The following is a 20,585-nucleotide window of genomic DNA, read 5'->3' as shown; positions in this document are numbered from 1 at the left end:
CGCATCTGCTGGGGAAATGTTGTTCTACACGTTAGCGCCTAAACGCGCCGTCGTGACGTGTTGCCAATGCGGACACCACGCTGCTGGATTTCACTCGAGCATTCCCTCCCAGTAATGGGGGCGAGCATTGGGCACTTAACAGTTTTCCGTTCCCCACCCCGTCTGGGATCACGAAGTGATGCCGCGCAACCCTTACTCACCTCGTTGAAGGAGGGGAGGTTGAGTTTCTTGGCGAGAAACTTCTTGAGATGCAGAACTGTGGCCTGTGACGAACAGCGAATCCATTTGCGCTTGAGGGTTTTCAGCTTGCCGCTGTGACACTCCAGGCACACGCTCACCTGCCGACGGGAGGCGGAATTCGTGGGTCATGTGACCACACAGACCGTGGGGGCACTTATTTGTACACGACATTTGTGACGATGTCAACTAAATTGCTTTTCATCTTGGATGACGATGACTGTGCGTGGATGAATCTCATCAGGCATGAGTGACGATGACCACGATTGCCCAACACAGACCAAAGCGCGACTATGAGGAGAGGGAATTAACGAGACTGAATGAAGACGTATGCTGAAATAATTTAGAAGCGTTATTAGAGACCGCAGTGCACCGAGCGAGACCAAAAATGGTAATTGGCTATACGTGTGTATAATTGGCTAAAATATTTACTGAGTTCACCGATTGGTTTACCTGTTTCATATTGTGGGGATAGAATAGCATGCCTCTCACACCGACTCAATGTGTGATTGTTTTGGTCTACTCGACTAAGAGATTGACTCCATGAAACCCACACACTGAGCCTCGACAAATGCTGGACACATTGTCGTTGACTCAACTAACATTGCGACTAAAGTAAAAACAATGACAAAATGAACACTGACCTGGAAGCTTCTCTCCCTCCTCACTCGCTGCTTAACGCCATGACACACTCGGGCAATTTTAAGGCCAATTACCAAAACAAAATGGACGTAAATAAAGCATCTAAATGTGACAGCATCTTATGTACATAATCAGCTACCAATAATAAATGAAAATAAATAGTTCTCCAAATCACTGGGCTGCTCCTCGTTGTGTTTGCCGCCTGCCACCCTGGTCAGATGTGGCGGTGAGGTCTGAGCCCAATCACTTTTGCCACCCTGGTGCATTGCAGGGGAACAAGCTACCAGATACAAATGCAGCCGTCATGCATCCTGATGTTCTGAGGCTTTTGTGAGAGATGGAGAAACTGAGACAGCGCGGAGAGAACGGCGTGTGGTGGAGGTGCCGGGAAAGCGAGCATCACACCTGCTCGTCCGTGCGGTGGTAGTCTCCGTCATCCTCTTCTCCGTTCTCCTCTGCCTTGGGTTTCCTCTCCGGCGTCTCCTCCCCATTCACCTCGCCTGCTCGCAGCCCGCGGTCAGACACACAACGCCACCGCCGCCAGCGAGACACAAGCACGGGTCCAGTGAGCTCAGTTAAGCAGCAGGGGCGGTGACGTGGTTCAGCTGCAGCTCGTTCATCACTTAAACCTTTTTTGTTATTTTACCAGGTAAGGCCCACTGAGCTGTATAGCTCTTTTTCAGAAGCAACCTGGCTATTACAAATAATAGTTCAACGAAGTGGCTTATCATCACATGCAAATTTATAGTAGCCAAAATACTTTAAGAGCATGTTTATTCTAAATGAAGAAAGGAAAAACCGGAGGACCCGGAGAAAAATCCTCGCGACCTCATGGAGAGAGAGACATGAAAACTTCAAATATACAGGTGCCGTCAGGATAGGGATCGAACCCACGACCTCCTGTAGTTCACACCTCGCCTGGTGCAACATCTCAGCGGCGGCCCTGATTACTACAGCGTGTATATAAACCATGACATACTACGTGCCGTGTGCTTCACAGTGCAAGACGCCATCGTATGCCGGCCGCGTGGTGCAGATTTGTAAAATTAGAACATTTAATCTGAAAAATTACTCAACTTGAATTAACAGAGCAGCTATCATCACCACCTTCTGTGACAACCTAGTAGAATCCTATTGAAAAAAATAATAATAATGAGACTCACTGGGGATTTCCTTCATTCAGAAGGCAAAAAGAACAGGAGCATATTAAATGAAGACATTACCAGCAAATAAAAACTGTCAGATCATAGATGCACCCCTTGGCCATGTGTTCCTTGCTGCCCAACACAGGTCTTACGCTAGATTAATTATTTAAACAAAACAAATCTTTAAAATTGCGGACAGATGCAGGATTATAGTCACTCTCTTGTCAGACAGCCTGAGACAGACAAACGTCTACGAAAATGGTGCTGTTTTATTTTTGAGTTGAGCTTTATATGTAGTAATTTGCAGCACTTTCTTTTGGTAGCGGGGATTTTTTTCTTACCATACTGCACCACGGTGGTCAGTGTGGGTTGGCGTGGGGGGGGGGGCCCAGGACCAGTTTGGACATCACTCGCCGACGACATGAGCCGTGGCTGGGGATCAAACTCGGGTCACCGGGTTCACGATGCATCGCGCCAACCGCTACGATGCACACGTCGTGGGCATGTCCTTTAGCCAGCAGTAGATTTTAGCAAACGGGCTGAACATTATTTACATTCAGTTCGCACTGCCACCCGTACAATGTTGCGTTTGTGTCCGCGGCGCAGATGGCCGACGTGCAGTGTAAACGGCAGCACGCGCCCCCACCCCCGCGCAGGGACCATCGGTCTATTGCGAAGCCTCACAAACCTTCAACCTTAATGCAACCCATTTCATCGGTGCCAGGGCCACGCTGCACCACTGCAGCTTCGAGCACGCTTCAAAACTAAATTGGGAAAATGACCCTCCGGGAGCCGGCGCTGTCCGTGTTGTGCAACCTTGAGTGTTTTTTTTTTTAGAAAGTGTTGGTGCCGAAGTGGCCATCTGGATTGGGGAAGGGGGGGAAGAGGAGTGAGGGGGGAGGGGGTAATACCGTGTCCGAGCACCACTGAAAACGCTGGGTTCGGATCCGGGTTTCATGCGCCTGCGATTAAAACTGGATTTCTCAGGTGTGGCAAGTTGATTACCTCAGCCTTAACAGCCACAAAATAAAAGCTCCTCTCATGTTTTTTCCCCAACGATTATGGATATGTGCGCCACTGGTTTTATGTATAATTTATTTCGCAACGTACGTATCCAACTGCACCAATCGGTTCCTGCATGCCCCAGGTGCTGATTCTACCTGGGTGACTCTGCCCATTGGCTGCTGAGCACAGTCCAATTGGACTGTCTCCTTTGACCACAGCAGCAGGTGTAATACCTCCTTTGACAGCCCATGCCTTAAGATCGTCTCTGTAAAATCCCTCTGGCAGGTCATTTCCTTGCAAAAAAACTGGAATTCTCCCGATGCAGGGGCTGTCAAAATGCATGGGTGAGCAGACCCCAGAAGGAAAAATAAACCATGCAAAAACTCTGCTTGGCCAGAAGTGATGCAGGAGCCCCAGGAACCACGTGTGTCGTTGTGTGTTGCAGAGATTTCTGGTGTTGTGTAAGGGATGGACAAGCGCTCAGAAGTCGAGGAGAGTGTCGACAGGCGCCGAGAAATGAGATGCATTCGGCAAGCATTCCCAACAGAAATGTCTTTGTCTCAATGCTGACAGCACAATTGGAATGGGATAAGAAAACGATTCCTCACTGGTTACAAAAAAAAAAACAAATAAGCCAGCTTCCCTTTGCACAGATAGGGTGAGAAAATTATCTTCCTCCGATCAGGCAAAGTTAAACCTGAAAAAGAACAGTTGAATGTGCTTACTTAGTTGATGTCTGCTTAGCCCCAGAGGTGGCTTCATCCTTTAAAAAATCCACTCATTTAGTCTATCAACATAAATCTGCCGTGGGAACCGCTCAGTACGCCGCGCGCAATAACGCCGCTGCCGCTGCTACCACCACCTTCACCGTGACAATGATGAGAGCGAGAGATGGCGCGCCCTCAGAATTTGTTGGTGTGGACAGATATACTAATAATTTAACTACAATGCCTCCCATCCGTGCCAATTAGCAATATAGTTAACCAGCATCAACATAATATAACACGAGCCCAACCAGCACGCCACGGCGCCGACGTCGCGCCGCAAATCGTCTAAAGCCTCTGCCAGATCGCGCAATGGCACGTCGGTTTGCATGCGCACCGCGCAAGTGCAGCGCGGGCATCTCCCGCGCTGCACCGCCGCTGGGATTTACCCGTCGCACCGACAATATATATGAAAAAAGGTAACTTGGGTGTCCAGAAGCCTCCACAAAACAAGGGCAGTAATTCGTGTCAAACAACAGCTATATATGCAGAGACGTCAGAAATGCCTTGGGCCAAGAGTGTGCGCAAATGCTGCTGGTGCTGTCAACACGGTGGTAGCACTGGGGGAAATTTTTGGGTATGTCAATGGACATCACTGATGGGGCTTTTAGATAGGGCAGACTTCATGCACCATGTGCAACACGTGTACATACACAGGGATTCCACGTGTTTTGAGGCTCCCAAAGATGCATCTCTCACCCTCTGAACATCTGTGTCTGTCTGTGCGCATCTCTACGATGATTTGGTGCAGAAGGAACTGGAGCTACGTCGACTTGCAGACACCTGGCACTAGTGGTTTCTGTCCAAATTGATGGGGGCTCGTGAAGAACACTACTGGGCAGTGGGAAGCACATTTCCTCCAGCACCAAAGTAAGGCAAAGGAGTGACGTCCACATAGCTTAGTGGTGCATGTGCGAGTCAACTCAGTCAATTAACCCATAACACCCTGGTCTGTCCCGTGACCTACGATCGAGTCTTTAGAAACTCCACGTGGCCTCTAAGCACAGCTATCCTGGTAACAACACCTGTGGTGACATCACCACAACTTACTTGCCGTTATCTCTCGTTGCTTGTATGTCTGCATGAACCTCTCTCCATCTGTCTTTCTTTACATCTGTGTCTCGCTCGAGGTCTCTCTGCATAGCTCGTCATTGCCTATCTCTGGCTCCAGCGCCCGTCTGCACATGACCTGATTTAGCGCTGAGAGAGCCCTGTGCTTGAGCACAGAATTTTATACACATATTGCAAAAACAGACAGCACCATCTATGTAATATATACTCTCTGTCATTTGCTGCAGTGTCAGCAACACTTCACAAATTGAAAATCAATACTAATAATGCCCTTTATTTATCTTGAAAGCCTTAACGGGTCTCAAGACATTTTTCAGGACGGTCCAGCTGGGGTGTTTGTCCAATTCCTATTTAATTAATTGACTCTTAGTTAATCCTTGACGGTGAATCATTGAGGGGGCTCTGCTTAGACACGTGGCCATGCACCAATGCAGGATTTGCTGACGGGTCGGTCCGCCACCGTCAACAAAGTGGACCCAGGGTCAATTATAATAACAATTACAGCAGCATTGTTAGCTGAAATTGCAATTACACCACAATTGTAATTCATTATGGGATGACACGCTGACAATCGTTATTGACCAGGGGTCTTGCAGCAGCAAGCTGCCACCGTCAGCGACTGCCGCCGCCACCAGGCACAGTGGCCGCGACGCGCACACCTGTGGCCCAGGGCTTTGCAGGCAACGGTTGGTGGATCATGTAGGGATTTGTGAAACTCCCAAACCTGCTGGGATGCCAGGTGGCCAGGAGAAAGGCAGTCCAGAATTCTGGTTTTTAAATCTATTTATGATATTTATGAAGTGTAAACCTTTGAGTGGAATCCCCATGTATGCGTGTGTTTTCTCCGGATACTCCCAGTTTCCTACCAACATGCAAAACACTGGTTCAATATATAACATATGTTGGACAAACAACTCAAAGGCGTGACCCTCTTTAATAAGTAAAGAGATTCAATTAGGCTATTCCAGTTTTAAAAAATGGCATTACTATTATTATTCAATGGGGCACTGCCTTTGCAAGGCAAGGGCGATTCTGTGCCTGCAGACCTGTGTAGCCGCACTGGATGGAGGCACCCATTCCAATTGATACTCTGCAAGAGGCAAGACAAAATGTGCTCCCGTCACCAACTCGCACCGATCAGCGCAGTGAAGTATGGTGAAACTCAAACCCTCAAACGGCAGACAATTGGCATGGGGAGGCCTTCGTCCAGCAGTGGATACACCGTGACTGAATGATGATGACAATTACGAATAAATTGAGCAGCGACGTGTGGCTTAGTGCGAAGCCACGTGGGGACCCCCGAGGGAATGCTGGGGAGTGTGGGGAGGAAGGTGCTATAAGGGTTTTGGAGAAAGTGGTCTTTGAGCCATTGGCTCAAAAATTTGCCTATTGGTACCAGCCAGGGTGGCATGTGCAAACAATGATCTTATTGAAGTGTTTGATCTGTACATCACAAATATGTATGATAGCAATATCATAGTAGTAGCTTTTTATGGCAACAATGTCATTAAATAGGTACCATAGTATATTCGAGACAATAGTTTTAAATACAAAACGACGCAATGTGAAAAATTATAAGAAATAGGAAGTATGTATGTTGAAATTCTTTTGCACCCTATGTAACCAACCACACTAATCGGAGGTGTGGAGAATTCATAAGGAAGTGCATTTATAAGACAGACGTTATACACACCAAGCTTTCTGCCCATGGTAGATAGTGCCCACATTGGAAACTAACAACATTTGTTATCCCAGGTGGTACCGACCAACCCCACTCGCGGCTCGTAAGCTCAAGGGGGAAACGCGGGTGGGGGAAACGCAATTCTCACCTTTAGCGTCACCTGGCATCTCCAAGCCGCGCGTCCAGTAGAATTCCCGCTGTCGCTTCATCTCCGCTGCACAGAAGGGGATGTGAAGGGAGTTATGGAACAGCAGGCGACAGTGATGGCTGCGTGCTGGGACGCCAGCGTAGGAGGGGCTCAGAGTCAGCGTAGCTGTGCTCAAGGGGTTAAAGGTTAACGAAAAATGTGGCGTGTTTGACGGTCCTGGCACGGTGGAAAGTGATCCGACTCCTTTAGCGACGTCCATTAAAACTAAATTCGTACCCGTCAGGAGTGAGATGTGCAGTGCTTCCAAAGAACACGTGAACAGCATCGTCATCACTACCACTGAACTTCACTGGTTGATTCCTCTACCCATGGTGAGGACTTGGTTGAACAGACTGTCCGATTCATCTCACCGATTCATCTCACCACCACCCTACTACAAGTCAAAAGACATCCTCTTTATGCTTCTAAACTCGCACTGTTCCACTTTGGGATGCCCTTCCATTGTAAATCTCCCATATCTTCAAAGTAACTTTTCTCAATTCAAGAAACGTCTGCCAACTATGTATCTCTTCAAAACTTTTATAAGTGCCGTCTTGTTGAGGGCCGCTTGACGTCTGTGCCTTTGCCAACCGTGTCAATTTGGCATAAGTGGGCATTCCTCATTTCCGTTTGCAGTTCTGAGACAGAGATGTAAAATTCCACATTATCACAGAGAGACCCAGCTAATCTATTGCGCCGCCTCTATTGAGGTGCCATGTATTGAGTTAAATGTGTGTGGGAAAAACATAATGAGGGTCGTGACCTTGCAAGATGGCGCAGGCAGCTAAACTTGTTAGTAGCGATGACAACTTTTTCAATTAAATCGCAGCGTGTAACCATTCAGCTGGGCAAACATTGTGGTTTTTAGGACTGTCATATAATTTAATGCAGCGCTCCGCATCCATTGTACATATCTGATGCATGTTCTGGAACTAACATCATAACCTGGGATACCATCATCGTTAACATTGTTACCAGCGTGGTGGGGCCGCACGCAACGCGTTGTTCACGCGGCGAGTTCGGCGAGAGACTCACCTTCCTGCAGACCCGGCACGAGTTTGTAGACAATGTCCTGCATGGTGCGATCATGCCTGCCAAAACATAAACACGCGTGCACACATAAGGACGCGCGTATGTGTGACTTTTCATCACATTCCATTCAAACGCACACGTACTGCCCCTTTATGTAAATCCACAGCTCAAGGAGGACCTCTCTGTGGCGCGCAGATCGTGAGAGTTATTTGACCGCGATTCATAATTGAGTTTTGGGTTAGGTCACCGAATGATCTCGTCAAATCTGTATCAAGAAGAATCCTCCACCACCCGCCACAGTCAAACAATACAAATTTGTCACTCGTGCAAGCGTTTAAACCACCACCAATTATTATTGTCTCAGCTCACCGGTGAGTTGAGGAATAATTCTCACAACCCAAGTTTCGCAAATAGACACGTGACGGTTGGTTTGAGACTATGTAAAATACCACCGGGAAAAGGTCCACAAAGTCAAGAGTAATGATCTATAATACAGTTTTTTTTGGGTTAGATCGCATAAATATATAAATGTGTCACTAAACCCGCCACCACCCGACACAGCCAATTAGTAAGGGTTGTCACGTAAACAGAACATGCCAATTCGTCACTAGTACAGCACACCGGTGTGTTGGAGAGCCAAGCCACAACATTTACAGAGTACGACGTTTCGCCAGTAATTACAACTAGCTTCATTAGGCGACAGCCAGATTTGTGGAGAAGTCCACCTGTTTCGTTCCTTATATAGAGGCATAGATGTGATCTAGGAAGTAGTAACGATCTGGGAAGTCAGAAATATCCAGGCTCAACCCTGCCTCGACTTCCTGAGATCTGACGGAATTGGGCACATTCGATAAATAAGTGAACAGAAATGCAAATTATTGCTGGTACTTTGCAGGAACCGTGAGAGATGGCAACATCTTAGGAAGGCCTTCATTCAGCAGCGGATTGATCATGGCTGATGATTATGATACTGATTGTTGGTAATGTTTTAAAACTCAAGTTAAAGATGCAATATGCTTAATTCCTCTTGATAGCAAAATTATGACCGCCATGGCTTAGATATGCAGTGGTTGGTTTACAATATTGAAATAAAAAGTGCCTTGGCCACGAAAGATATTTAATTAAATGTTCCAAGAATGAATCTGTGCTCTGAGTGCTACTTTACAATTGTGGCAGCTATGGAATTTAACACCGAAATATGAATTCTCAGCTTTAAAAAACTAAACTATTATTTTAAACAACACGAAGCCATTATAGAATATTAAATATTAAATCAATATAATTAATTATAGGCCATCCATATACAAATATAGACATACACATGTTATATCACGACAATAAAAAGACAAAAATACCCCATATAGCTGAACAGATTGTTGGGGTAAGTGCTGTTAGCGAGTAGTACCTATGAAGGCTGGCACGGCACACGAGGGGGTGAGTGGCCAGCATCATGCCCGGCCACCTTTGTCTCCCCAGTGGCGATGTTTAAACACCGCACCCGGTACTCATTTGCGGCAGAGTCGACCTAGGGGAGGCCCATGACTAGTTCAGATAATAGTCACTGGTGTTAGCCGTGAGCGGGAATCGAACTTGAGTTGCGGGGTTCATAGGGCAGCGCCCTAACCACTACGTGACCGCTCCCCACTATATACACTATAGGCAATATACACACACACACACGTGCGCAGTATTTTTAGGCCCTGTGCAGCATGTTACAGTGAGGTGTAGTATTGTGCAGGACTCAGTATGCCACCACACATCCCCGTGAATTAGGCACAGCGAGGGTTTATGAGCGGCACGAGTGTGCGTTTTATTAACATTTCACCACCACTAATCATATTCCGGGGATAAATGACCCATAGCCTAATTGTTTATGGACACCGGCAATTTTTTTGTGAAACATTATTTTCAGTTGAAAAAAGTTTTTCACACTACCTATGAACATAGTTAATTGCTGGAAACAGCGATTATTAGATAACACATTGATGCAGATTTTCCAGAGTAACATGTTTTCCCTGAGACTTTTATCATCTCTGCTGACGATGACCGAGTGCTCTAATATAAAAATGTTCGCTGGATTGATGCGTCTGCCTTGTGTTTGGGGCGATTTCCCATGATGCACATGTCCTGCATCCATACCGCAGCGCCTTGAGATGCAGCTTGCGGTATCGACGCCAAACAAATCCAAATTTCAATTGTGGTCTGTGCTCATTGTGCAATTGTTAATCGTTAAAAAAATTAACCCGTAAAAACAAAGTTTTTCACTATAAATCCTTTATATGCGTGGCATCGGTTTTATTTTATTATTCATTTCTGTTTTTCTTGAGTAAGAGTTTCATTTTTATCACATTGGTATTTTAAATTAAATATGAATTTTTTTTTTTCCTAAAAAGTGGAAAATTTAGGAAAAAAATTTTCACGAAAATAAATTGTCACGCACAACGAGTCTGTGTGCAAAATGTCAGCTCGATTGGATCACGGGAAGTGGGTTAAAAAACGACCGAAAGATTTGCACGGTCGTAAGCGTGCAAGCAAGCAAGCAAGTCAACTTAATATAAAGGATTTAAAAACAGCATGGGCTCTGCGCGTCGCGGTCTTTAGGCAGGACGATTCGTTAAGTTCGTGCCACTCTCATCCTAACTGTGAACGTCAGTTTGAAGATCAAGAGGTCACCACAAATAACAAGGTCACAATTAATGCAGTTATTCACCCCCCCCCACACACCCCCAACCCGGTAATTTGATTAATTAGTTGAGATTCAGAATCTATTATTTTCTCAACATTGCGATGAATAGTAGCACCTACGGCAGCTGTAGTGTAGTCATGTTAAACAATTACATACAACACAAACGATTCGCAAGACCGAATGCGTGTATCATGAGCTTATGAATAGATGTTAATTGATTAATTGATGCATCATATCAACTCCAATCGCCAATGACTCCCTCTAAAATTTAACCCACCACCACCACCGCCCGGATTAGGTTTTTCCCCTGGCCTTTTGATTCTAGGTAGCACTCCACTTTTCAACTTCTAAGTTGTTATTGTTTAAACCAGGTGAGAACTCGAAAGACCAAGAATAAAGTCGAATTTGCAACAATAACCTGGGTCACAAAAATTACAAAGGCAAAACAAATTTAATTCAGACCAAAAAACGACTCGGAAAAAAAACAACTTAATGCATTGAAAACATTGCAAATGTAATTCCCTGCAGAGCAAATCGGCTTGGGCAGATTACCTCCAGACTGAACACTACACATAAAAACAAACTATGCACCAGAAACTTGAACATGAAACAGATGTCGGGTGAAATTAGTAAGAATATGTAACCAAACGAGAATATGGGTCAAATGCAAATTAGGTTATCGTAAAGAATCAACAGCTCAGCATCACAGTGTTAATCCGATGGCAGAGGAAGCAAGGGCACTGGTGGAATGGTGGAACTCCACGTGTTTGAGGTATTAACAGATACACATTCCCAGTGTCTTCACTGAGTCAATGGGCTGCTGTGTGAGTCTATGACCTCTGTGTATGCCTATGGGTCTCTGTGTGAGTCTATGGGTCTCTGTGTGAGTCCATGGGTCTTTTTGTGAGTCTATGGGTCTCTGTGTGAGTATATGGGTCTGTGTGAGTCTTTGAGTGTCTGTATGAGTATGGGTCTATGTGTGAGTCTATGGGCCTGTGTGTAAGTCTATGGGTCTCTGTGTGAGTCTATTGGTCTCTGTGTGAGTCTAGTTAAAACAGTGAAATTCCACGAATGGGACATTCACAGAGACCGACTGAACTACATGGGTTTTGTGTTCTCCATACAATGCGTTTTAGTGCCACAGAACGTCTAAGGTTGAGGATTTTGCAATGACAAGAGCACCAGGTCAGCCGGGCTATCTACATGAAACGTCTCTAACAAAATTCCCACGTTGAGGCGTATTGTGTATGTTCTTTCACACCATACATAGTCAACCGTTATAATTAGAGGGGCGGAAGAAGCACAACAAACTAAACACCAAACGCAGTTCTAAAGAAGTGAGTTTTCAATCTAGATTTAAAAGTGCATAGCTCCAGTGGCTTTCTAATATCAGAAGGAAGAGTGTTTCAGATGGCCGCAGAAGCGCACCTGAAAGCGTGCGATGCAGTGACCGTCTTTGTTCGATGGTTAGCCAAAAGCCACTGCGAGGATGAGTGGAGTTTGCTTGATGGTGTATGGTCCTTGATGAGATTACCAAGGTATTGTGTACGACACAGGGTTCCGCGGGATCAGCTTTCACGATGTGGTGATTACCGCAAAGACCGTTCCCCTAACTTTGTAAATGTAAACTTTGTAATTGTATTTAAGCAAATCATTTAGTGCTGCTGCTGCTGTGTTGGCAGTGGTGCACATCAGAATGAACAAAAACACAGAACTCAAAACATTCGTCAATAACACAGTGGTCTTAAAATAGTTGTTTATATATATGTCACGTTTCAGGAAATGGCCCTTGTGGTGCTATGAAGAAGGGCTATTGCCTGAAACGTCGGTGATTATACGTATTATTTTTTCTTTGAAGAAAGTGTGGTAAAAGCTCACTGAAAATGTGTTCAACTGAAGTTGACTCAACATATTCTTATCCCAAGTCTTCTAATAATGGCGAATTCAAAAATGCGTAATACTTATAATGCACATCCTGTAAGTTACAATAACAATATGAGATGAACTACGAAAATTATGACATCGAGCACCCATACACACCGCGGCTCAAGAGATGCCAGTCAATCAGCGAGCACCAACAAGTCGGGCAGTAGCATCGTGCCCATTGGCACAAACCTCCGGGCAGCGTCAATGAACTGGGGTAATTCGGGAAAGTTAATTAATCTCTGTCGCGGTAGGGACCCTCGCTATATTCATCCCCCCTTTACTACCATCAACATAGCGGCAAACGACTCAATGGTGATAATAACTGGGGAGTGAATCATAATAATGATATATTGTCTATAAAAGCCTCACTGAGTCTTGACACGCTTCTGTAAAGCCCAACATTGAGATACTTGGTCAATTCCATTCAAGAGTGTTAGGTTTAATGTCAGAGGAAACGGGACCGGCAGGAGAAAACCCACTCACTAATTAGGATAATGCTCAAAGGGCCTCACAAATGGATACAAAAAATTACTATCTCCTGTCGTTTCCTGGCCACCTCGCATCTTCAGTGGGTTTGGGAATTTATAATATCTGTAGGCGTTCCACCAAGCATTGGATTAAAAGCGTGCGCTAGCAGGCGTATGGCGAGTTAGCACTTAAAAATATCCACAACAACCATGTGCGCTACTACCACCTAACAGCCAAAACTTATAACACCTGGCAGATTGATTCCCATCCCAAGTACTAGCCAGGCTGAGTCAGAGTTTTCTTTACTTGACCAGGAGATTAAATAAACCCAATGGGTCACGTAAAAAAACGTTTCCTCTCTAGCAAGGTCTCAGCTCTGCATGGTTAGTACATATGTACACAGCACATGCCATTTCGCATGGCCTGCAGCACGTTGCCACCTTCTCCCTGCCGCCTCACTCAATCTCAATGATTGGCCTGCCCCTCTCTATAATTCCTCCAGCCATGATGGAACCAGGAGCAGGACCCTGCCCGGTCCTGCCCCATACCAAATGCACAGGTCTGTGCCATCACACCTGCTTCAAGATGATTCCGCATGGCCCCAGAGGTGCGCAACATTTATCTGTGCAACATCCATCCCCAGTAGCCGGCTAGACACGAGATTCACTAAGAATTACCGTCAGCACCAGCTGCGGCTGCCCAAGTGAGTTGCTGCCTTGCATTCTGTCCGCTCACCGCCAAAACTCGGGTGGCAATGGAGTTTGGGCGATCACTTATTCATAGGAATATATCCTGAGTGTAAAAAAATACGTAAAAAAATAAATGTGAACGTAGTGGTATCTAACGGGATGTGTGACATCAAACCCAGTTGACACCGGCGCCGTGTTGATGCAAACCGCTGTATGATGACGCAGCGACGCTGGCACGCAACTCATTCAAACCACAGCCACTCGTCGGCCGGGTCGACCACTCCACGCGATGTGGGCGATCGACAGCTACGCGTGTAACGGCGCGTCGATTCGTCGATTGAGATGGATACTCACGCTCATGATTCGTGCATCAGTTATGTGCAAGTATAAATTGTTTCTGAATCGTATGACCACGGTAGCAACCCCTAAACATTCTCGGCTGAAATTTTGCAGCTATGCATAATTCAGCAGCAACAAGAAACAATCCCAATCACAATAAGGGTGGTCCTTAGTTAAATGATTCATATACACTGCTATACACGATGGAATAAGTGCAAATAACATGAATGAACCGAGGCCAGCTCTTGGAACAAAAAAAAACATTTAACATATTTATTAATTATTTAAATTCTTAAATGGGGGTGACAAACCCTGGTCACAAAATTATACCTAATAACCATTGTATTATTAAAAATAAAACTAATTATTTAGTGATGCTGCATTTTGCTCACAAATCACGCTCGATGATGTGGACCATGCCTACCCTGCTAGTGTCAATGGATCACGACACCTGGAGGATTAGCGACTTCTACCATTGGCAGTGGTGCCACAGCAGAGCTCAGAGCATGAGTGTCAAGCAGAGCAGGGGAGAACGTGTAACTCACCCGATGTACTGCGTCGGATGGCTCTGGTGGATGACAATCTTGCACGTGGGACAGGTGTTGTGGTCCTCCAGGTATCTCACCAGACAGCTCTTGCAGACTGTGGCACCGTCATGCGGGGCCGGCCACAGCACGCACAACCACACCGCACCACACACAGCCACACAGCGCACAAGCACACCGCACGCAGCCATAGTACGCATGACCACACCGCACCACACACAGCACGCATAACCGCACCACACACAGCCACAGCACACACAACCACACCGCACAGCGCACAACCACACCACACACAGCCACGGCACGCACAACCACAGTGCATCACAGCCAGAGCACGCACAACCACACCGCACCACACAGCCACGGCACACACAGCCACAGTGCAGACAGCCAGAGCACGCACAACCATACCGCACCACACACAGCCACGGCACGCACAACCACAGTGCATCACAGCACATACCGCATAGCACCACACACAGCCAAACCGCACCACACACAGCCAGACCACACCAAGCACATGTATTAATACCTATTCATTACTCACAGCAAAGCCATCATCACTTTAGAGAAAAGCACTCATCGCTTATTGCACGAGTAAACAGCTGGCATATTAGGGACATGAAAAACTAAATTTTAGGCAGAGACCAACGAAGAGTCTTACTTTAGCAGTGAAGCTCGTTTATCCTCTAATGCAGCCACTTGGGCTGATACTGGACAAATGTGTGAGTGTAGTGGGACTGCTAAAGATGATACCAGGAACAGATCACATGGTGGTTAAAGATGCCACATTTCTACAGACGGCAGAAAGTGTGACGAGTCTGTTCTGGTATCTGAAAACCACGTTCTTGCAAGGTGGAACTGTCAAGCATGCAGGCGGTGCAACTGCACTAGGACCCACGTGGCTATAGGAGCCTAGGTATTGGTCCACGAATAGAGGGGAGGGAGGCAGACATGGGACCCCATTGTATTCCTTGTAACAGGTGCCATGCCAGCCACGCGACGGACAACGCTGATGACGCAGCCCAGCATAGCCTGAACCGAGTTCTGGCCCGCGGCCCCATTGCTTGATGGTGCTACTCGCTTAGAGCCGGGATAGTCCCAAAGGAGTCAGTAGCGGAGATACGGGGTCAACGCGGAAGCGAGGTGCATGCTCCGTGATATCGCACGCTTGGTTAAAAACGAAAATATTCTCGGCAGTGTTCGTGTATAAATATACCATTAAAAATTACAGATATTGCAGATTTGTCACCATATAAATTAGATTAACCTGACCACTGACTAAAGTACAAAAAATACTTTAAAGATTGCTTCCAAATCCCCACCCCTGCTGACACAGAGGGGGGGGGGGCAGACTGACGAATCCTTTATTTTAAACTTTATTTAAAACAGGCAAGAGCCTGCTGATGTCGTTCTAACAACCAGTGGAGATAACCTACACGAAGTGACCGAAGGATTTGAGAAAGAACGCTCAAAATAAATATCATGTACAACAAATTTACTAAACAATTGAAGATATTTGTTGGAGGAACACAACTGCAAAGCACATAGGAGCACATGTACCTAAGACGGTTATTAAAGGTAGACCGGGAATTAAATCATCAACTAATGAGATGGACACGAGGCAGCTTGGAGCGCTGGTGGAAAATTTGACTTGACCATGAAAGCAATGTAGTGATGTGCCTGAAGAAGAATGTGATTAATCATGGTAAATTCCCATGCCATGCCACATTGATCAGAGAACACATGCAAGTCAGAGACATCACATCGACTATTAAGAAAAGTAAGTGGGTTTGGGCAGGATGCGTCACTCGGAGGGATGACGGCCAATGAGCGAGACTAACGACAGAGTGGCAGCCACAGGAGGAAACCCGACAGACAGGATGTCCACCGAAGAGATGGAGTGATGGAGGAATTAGATGGATTGTTGCATCCCAGGACCGCGAGTTGGCTACGAATGGTGAGAAACAAGTTCAACATACGTACATACATGAGATATTGATGGCTTGGAGGGGCAGCACCTATCTCTGTCTTGACAGTGGAACGTAGCCAGTGTTGTTATGAAGGGGGTGGGGAATACCGAGTTGGAGAGGGATGAGCCCATGGAGCCTCATGGCTCATGTGGAGCGAGGATGTCAACCGCCTGGGTGCTGTTGTTGATCCGAGGCCAGTGATGAGCTCTCATCAATTGTGGAAATGAGGCGTAAGGATCACAGTATTGCAAATGGCTCATCAGTGTGTGCCAGAACTACCCGGTTACAGTATTGCATTAAGTGATTCCGGTGTGGGAAGAAGCATAATCAGAACCGTTCCCGTGATGACAACAATGGCAATGATGAAGAGCAGCTTCCACGAGTCTCACTAAGGGTTAACCCCGAACCCTAATCTCTCTTCGACCATGCCGTAGCTGTGCAAGTGCTCACTGAGATAGGAACTCAAGAGTGCAGTCGCTAAGAACTTTAACACAAACTTAACAATATAACGACACGCTAGAAAAGTTAAGCAAATTTTTTCTTCTCTTCTTAAATCGTAAAAACTGCCCAAAAAAAGCAGCAACAGATTTTGAGCAACGGCGAGCAGCTCAGTGACTGTGTGACCTTGTCAAGCAGCTGAACGAGCGAGGGAGCGGGCCATTGACCGCGAACTGGCGAGCCGGTGGGCACTCACAGGTGTGTAGACACTCGGTGACCGTGGTGGCATCGATGAGGTAACCCCGACAGAGCGGGCAGGTGATGTGGGCGTTGAGCTCGCGCAGCTTGAGCTTGCGGGTGTACATCCTCCCTCCTCCTCCTCCGCCCCACGCGGCCCTAACCCCATCGGCACCGGCAGAAAAAAAAAAACACACGTACACAATCATTAAGACGGACAATTAGACAAACCGTATATGGGAACGGGCACTGATGCTCATTAAACACAAACAGCAAGTGGCTAGGTTGTGTGGGATGTCACTCAGCACAAGGGGCATATTGGTAAAGTAGGAAAAAGCAGCACTGCATATCTACCCCCAATTGGTCTTTTCCACCATCTCCAGTCCCTAATTTCCCCCTCCGCATCAAAAAATAGATCCCACCTTTTCCCCACAATCGCATTATGCACGTCTTCCTGCCTTTATCATGTCTCGAGACTTAATATGCTTTGTTAAGGGCAGAATGCACTCTATTTGTAAGGCGCGTGTTTCAAGCAGCCTAGGCATCACTGATGAGTAAGGCACTGGGAGAGATTATATTTGTGATATTCATTTATTTCTCTATGAATGTAGTACTTCAAGTTACATGGTGCTGCCATGGTGTCATGGTTAGCATACTGGAATTGCGGTCCAACAGTCACCAGTTTGATTCCATCTCCCGACGCGACAGTCAAAATAATGGTGCAAGTATCTCCAATCCTCCCCCACCTCCTCTGTCCACCGAGTAATGAAAGTGAGTTCGCCACAATTGGTCTACCGGCAGGTCGCGTGTGATGGGGTCAAAAGTGTGGGGACGCCCACCTCTTCCAACACATCTGGCCAACATGGAGTAAACCAAATATCCTCCAGAGTTGGCTCTAATAGAGGCCCTTCTGCCTGAAGTGGCATAAGCAAGCACTTGCAGGGATGTACCTTTACCTTTCTTTGTCTCATCTAAAGTGAGACTGGCACTGGAGTATGACAGAAAGGAAAGGTATCCTCTCTACCAGCTGATTAAAAATGACAGAGGTTGATATTAGAGTAGAATAGGACTAAAAGCTATGATTACAAACCTCAGTGGTCTGCTAGGTTGTGGAGATTGTATAAACGCGTGTGCTCACTGGACGACGCGTGGCTAATTGTGTGGCGGTGACCCTCGTTTTAATAGTCGCCATTTATAAAGAAACAATCTTTCAGAGTGCACCTACGGGCAAATTTACAGAAGTGGTGTACATTTTTTAAATGTTAAAGAAAGCAAGCTCTCGCAATAAGTCGTGGGCTGCACGGGAAGAATGCTTTTAAAGAGAGAAGCATTGTGATAAAGTAACGACAGAGGAAATGTTTATATATCTCGCTGTCTGTGCAACACAAGTGTGTCTGTGTGACCATGCTAAAAGCCCCACAAAGTGTCCCGAGTGAAATACCAAATTCATCAGTCAATACTCCCAATATAGTACAGTGGCACACTGCATATTCGTCCGTCGCATATCCGCCCAGACCAATAAACCACCAGCACCCAGTGTACCATTTGCGAGTGGTGTAACTGTCATTCGACTATATATGGCTCACATATCCGACAATCTTCACACATTCGCTTATACCACAGTCCGCGGTGAGACGCATGTGCGGTGAATTGCATGTGCGGTGAATGCGGCAACGTCGTCCAAAACATCAAATCAGCAGAAAGTACAGCGGTTCGTGAACACACCGCGGCTTGTATTAATATTATGAGCGAGAGAAAATTAATTTTCCAAAACGGGCATGAAATTAAATTTGTACTCAACAAGAGGCAGTGATGTGTCCCGATAAAGGCAGGCACACAGCTGTCCATGGACGCATTGAGAATGGTAACAGCAGATTTTTACTGCGGCTGCCTCAAATGAGAAATTCTACCATCAAAAATGGTACTTCACACAAACACACACGTAAAATAATAGAGCAAGAATTAGCTTACAGCATCTGTAGAGGTAGTGTGGTATATAATTCCAGGGCCCGTAGTTATCAGGTATGTAACGACGCATCGATTCATGGATTATAGATTTTTTTTTTACACTCACAACATGTATGGAATCATGCGTGTAAGAATCAGTTATTTACAGGTTATGCTAATTGCGTGCAAATGATATGCAAATGCTACATTTAAGCTAATGGAGTGAAAAAAGCCATACAAATGAGATAAAAGGAAATTCTCCTGCGTAGGGTTTTGCGGTTGTGTCGTGCAGCTCTCCGATGCGCTTGCGTTTTGTCGTTCAGCGTGATGTCTGACGTTTCGCTCCAAGTACCGGGAATTTAATTCCTGGGGAAGGTCCCAGCATGGTGGAGTGAGACATCGGACATCACGTCGAACATGCAGTACAACCCAGAAACAGATCGGTGAAGAAACAATACGAACGAGATGGTACAAACCGAACAAATCCGAATCAAACCTTGAGTCAGATCGGGACTCCCGACACTGTGAAAATTCGTTGAATCGTGGGATTGGTGGCGGTGCATCATTACACGCCTATTCCGTTGCAAATGGTGCATTAGATTGATATTGTTGCTGTTTAATATGAGGGCTTCTATTTTCTCCAATAGACACACGCATACAAAATCAGAAAGACCAAAGCAACGTGCAGGACAAGCAAGGGTGCTGCGGATATACGATTTAAGGTGCAAATAATAACAATGCACCGCACACATCTCCCTCCCTATTGCTGCACGTAGTCACACCCCTGTCTCCTACTGCAGAGGGCAATTGTCTTTTCCGCGAGTACGAACTGCAGACTGCTGATAAAATGTTCCTATTTGGAGCAACGTTGCCGTCGGATCCCACTGCAACACAGCCTTCCGAAGGGCATTTTGCAAACAGTCGATAGCGTACCGTGTGCTTTCATGTGGTTGCGCAGTTCAGCTCTCCATGTGTTTTCGTGTCTATAACCACGTTGTGCTGTTCGGCACGATGTCCGAAGTTTCGCTGCACATGCTGGGAGCTTCCTCCTCTTCAAGAAATCGAATAGAATCGCAGGCTGGGTGCTTCTTCTCAATCAAATTCAGTTCCTGATTGTTGCTCCCGGCGAGTGCAGCGAAACGTTGGGGGGGTAAAGTCAAATGATGTGCAGTACAACACGAATACAGACTGGAGAGCTGGCAGTGTGAAACAAATTCTCGGGAACCTCTCCTTCGGTTCGGGAGAGAAGTGTAATGGGTGATGGCTTGAAGGTGGTCAGGAATGGCAAATTCTCTTATACCTGTTAGCTTCTCTAAGCTGGAAGCAGCCGCCTTCACAGTGTACCCATCTCAGAAGTTCAAGACGTGCAAACTGTTACAGACGTTATACCAGCATATATACATGGATCAAAAATATGAACAATGATAGACAGTGATGCATTGAGAGATACATGCTTGGAAATACATTGAGACAGAAATAGGAACAATGATTTCGAGAACATATGCAAATCAGCAACTTCGTTTTCACAAATGTAGGGCTGTTACAGAGAGCCCGTTATGCATGGCAGCCTATG

General features: G+C 46.1%; 1 protein-coding gene across 2 annotated transcripts in view; it reads right to left on the bottom strand.

Annotated features, from left to right (window-relative positions):
* The window catches only part of PCGF3 (polycomb group ring finger 3), a 39,501-nt gene that overhangs the window by 14,113 nt on the left and 4,803 nt on the right, over positions 1-20,585 (bottom strand). For both annotated transcript variants that reach the window (XM_078861339.1, XM_078861340.1), the window contains exons 2-7: positions 17,085-17,224; positions 14,418-14,514; positions 7,768-7,823; positions 6,694-6,759; positions 1,285-1,379; positions 201-338 (exon numbers count right to left, since the gene is read on the bottom strand). In XM_078861339.1, the coding sequence (XP_078717465.1) occupies positions 201-338; positions 1,285-1,379; positions 6,694-6,759; positions 7,768-7,823; positions 14,418-14,514; positions 17,085-17,193 (561 nt within the window). In that variant the 5' untranslated portion in view covers positions 17,194-17,224. The remainder of the gene's footprint in view (positions 1-200; positions 339-1,284; positions 1,380-6,693; positions 6,760-7,767; positions 7,824-14,417; positions 14,515-17,084; positions 17,225-20,585) is intronic.

This window comes from Lampetra fluviatilis, chromosome 12, assembly GCF_964198595.1.
Source record: "Lampetra fluviatilis chromosome 12, kcLamFluv1.1, whole genome shotgun sequence".
NCBI lineage: Eukaryota > Metazoa > Chordata > Hyperoartia > Petromyzontiformes > Petromyzontidae > Lampetra > Lampetra fluviatilis.
Note: the sequence above shows the minus strand (reverse complement) of the source record. Positions and strands in the feature narration are given on the sequence as shown.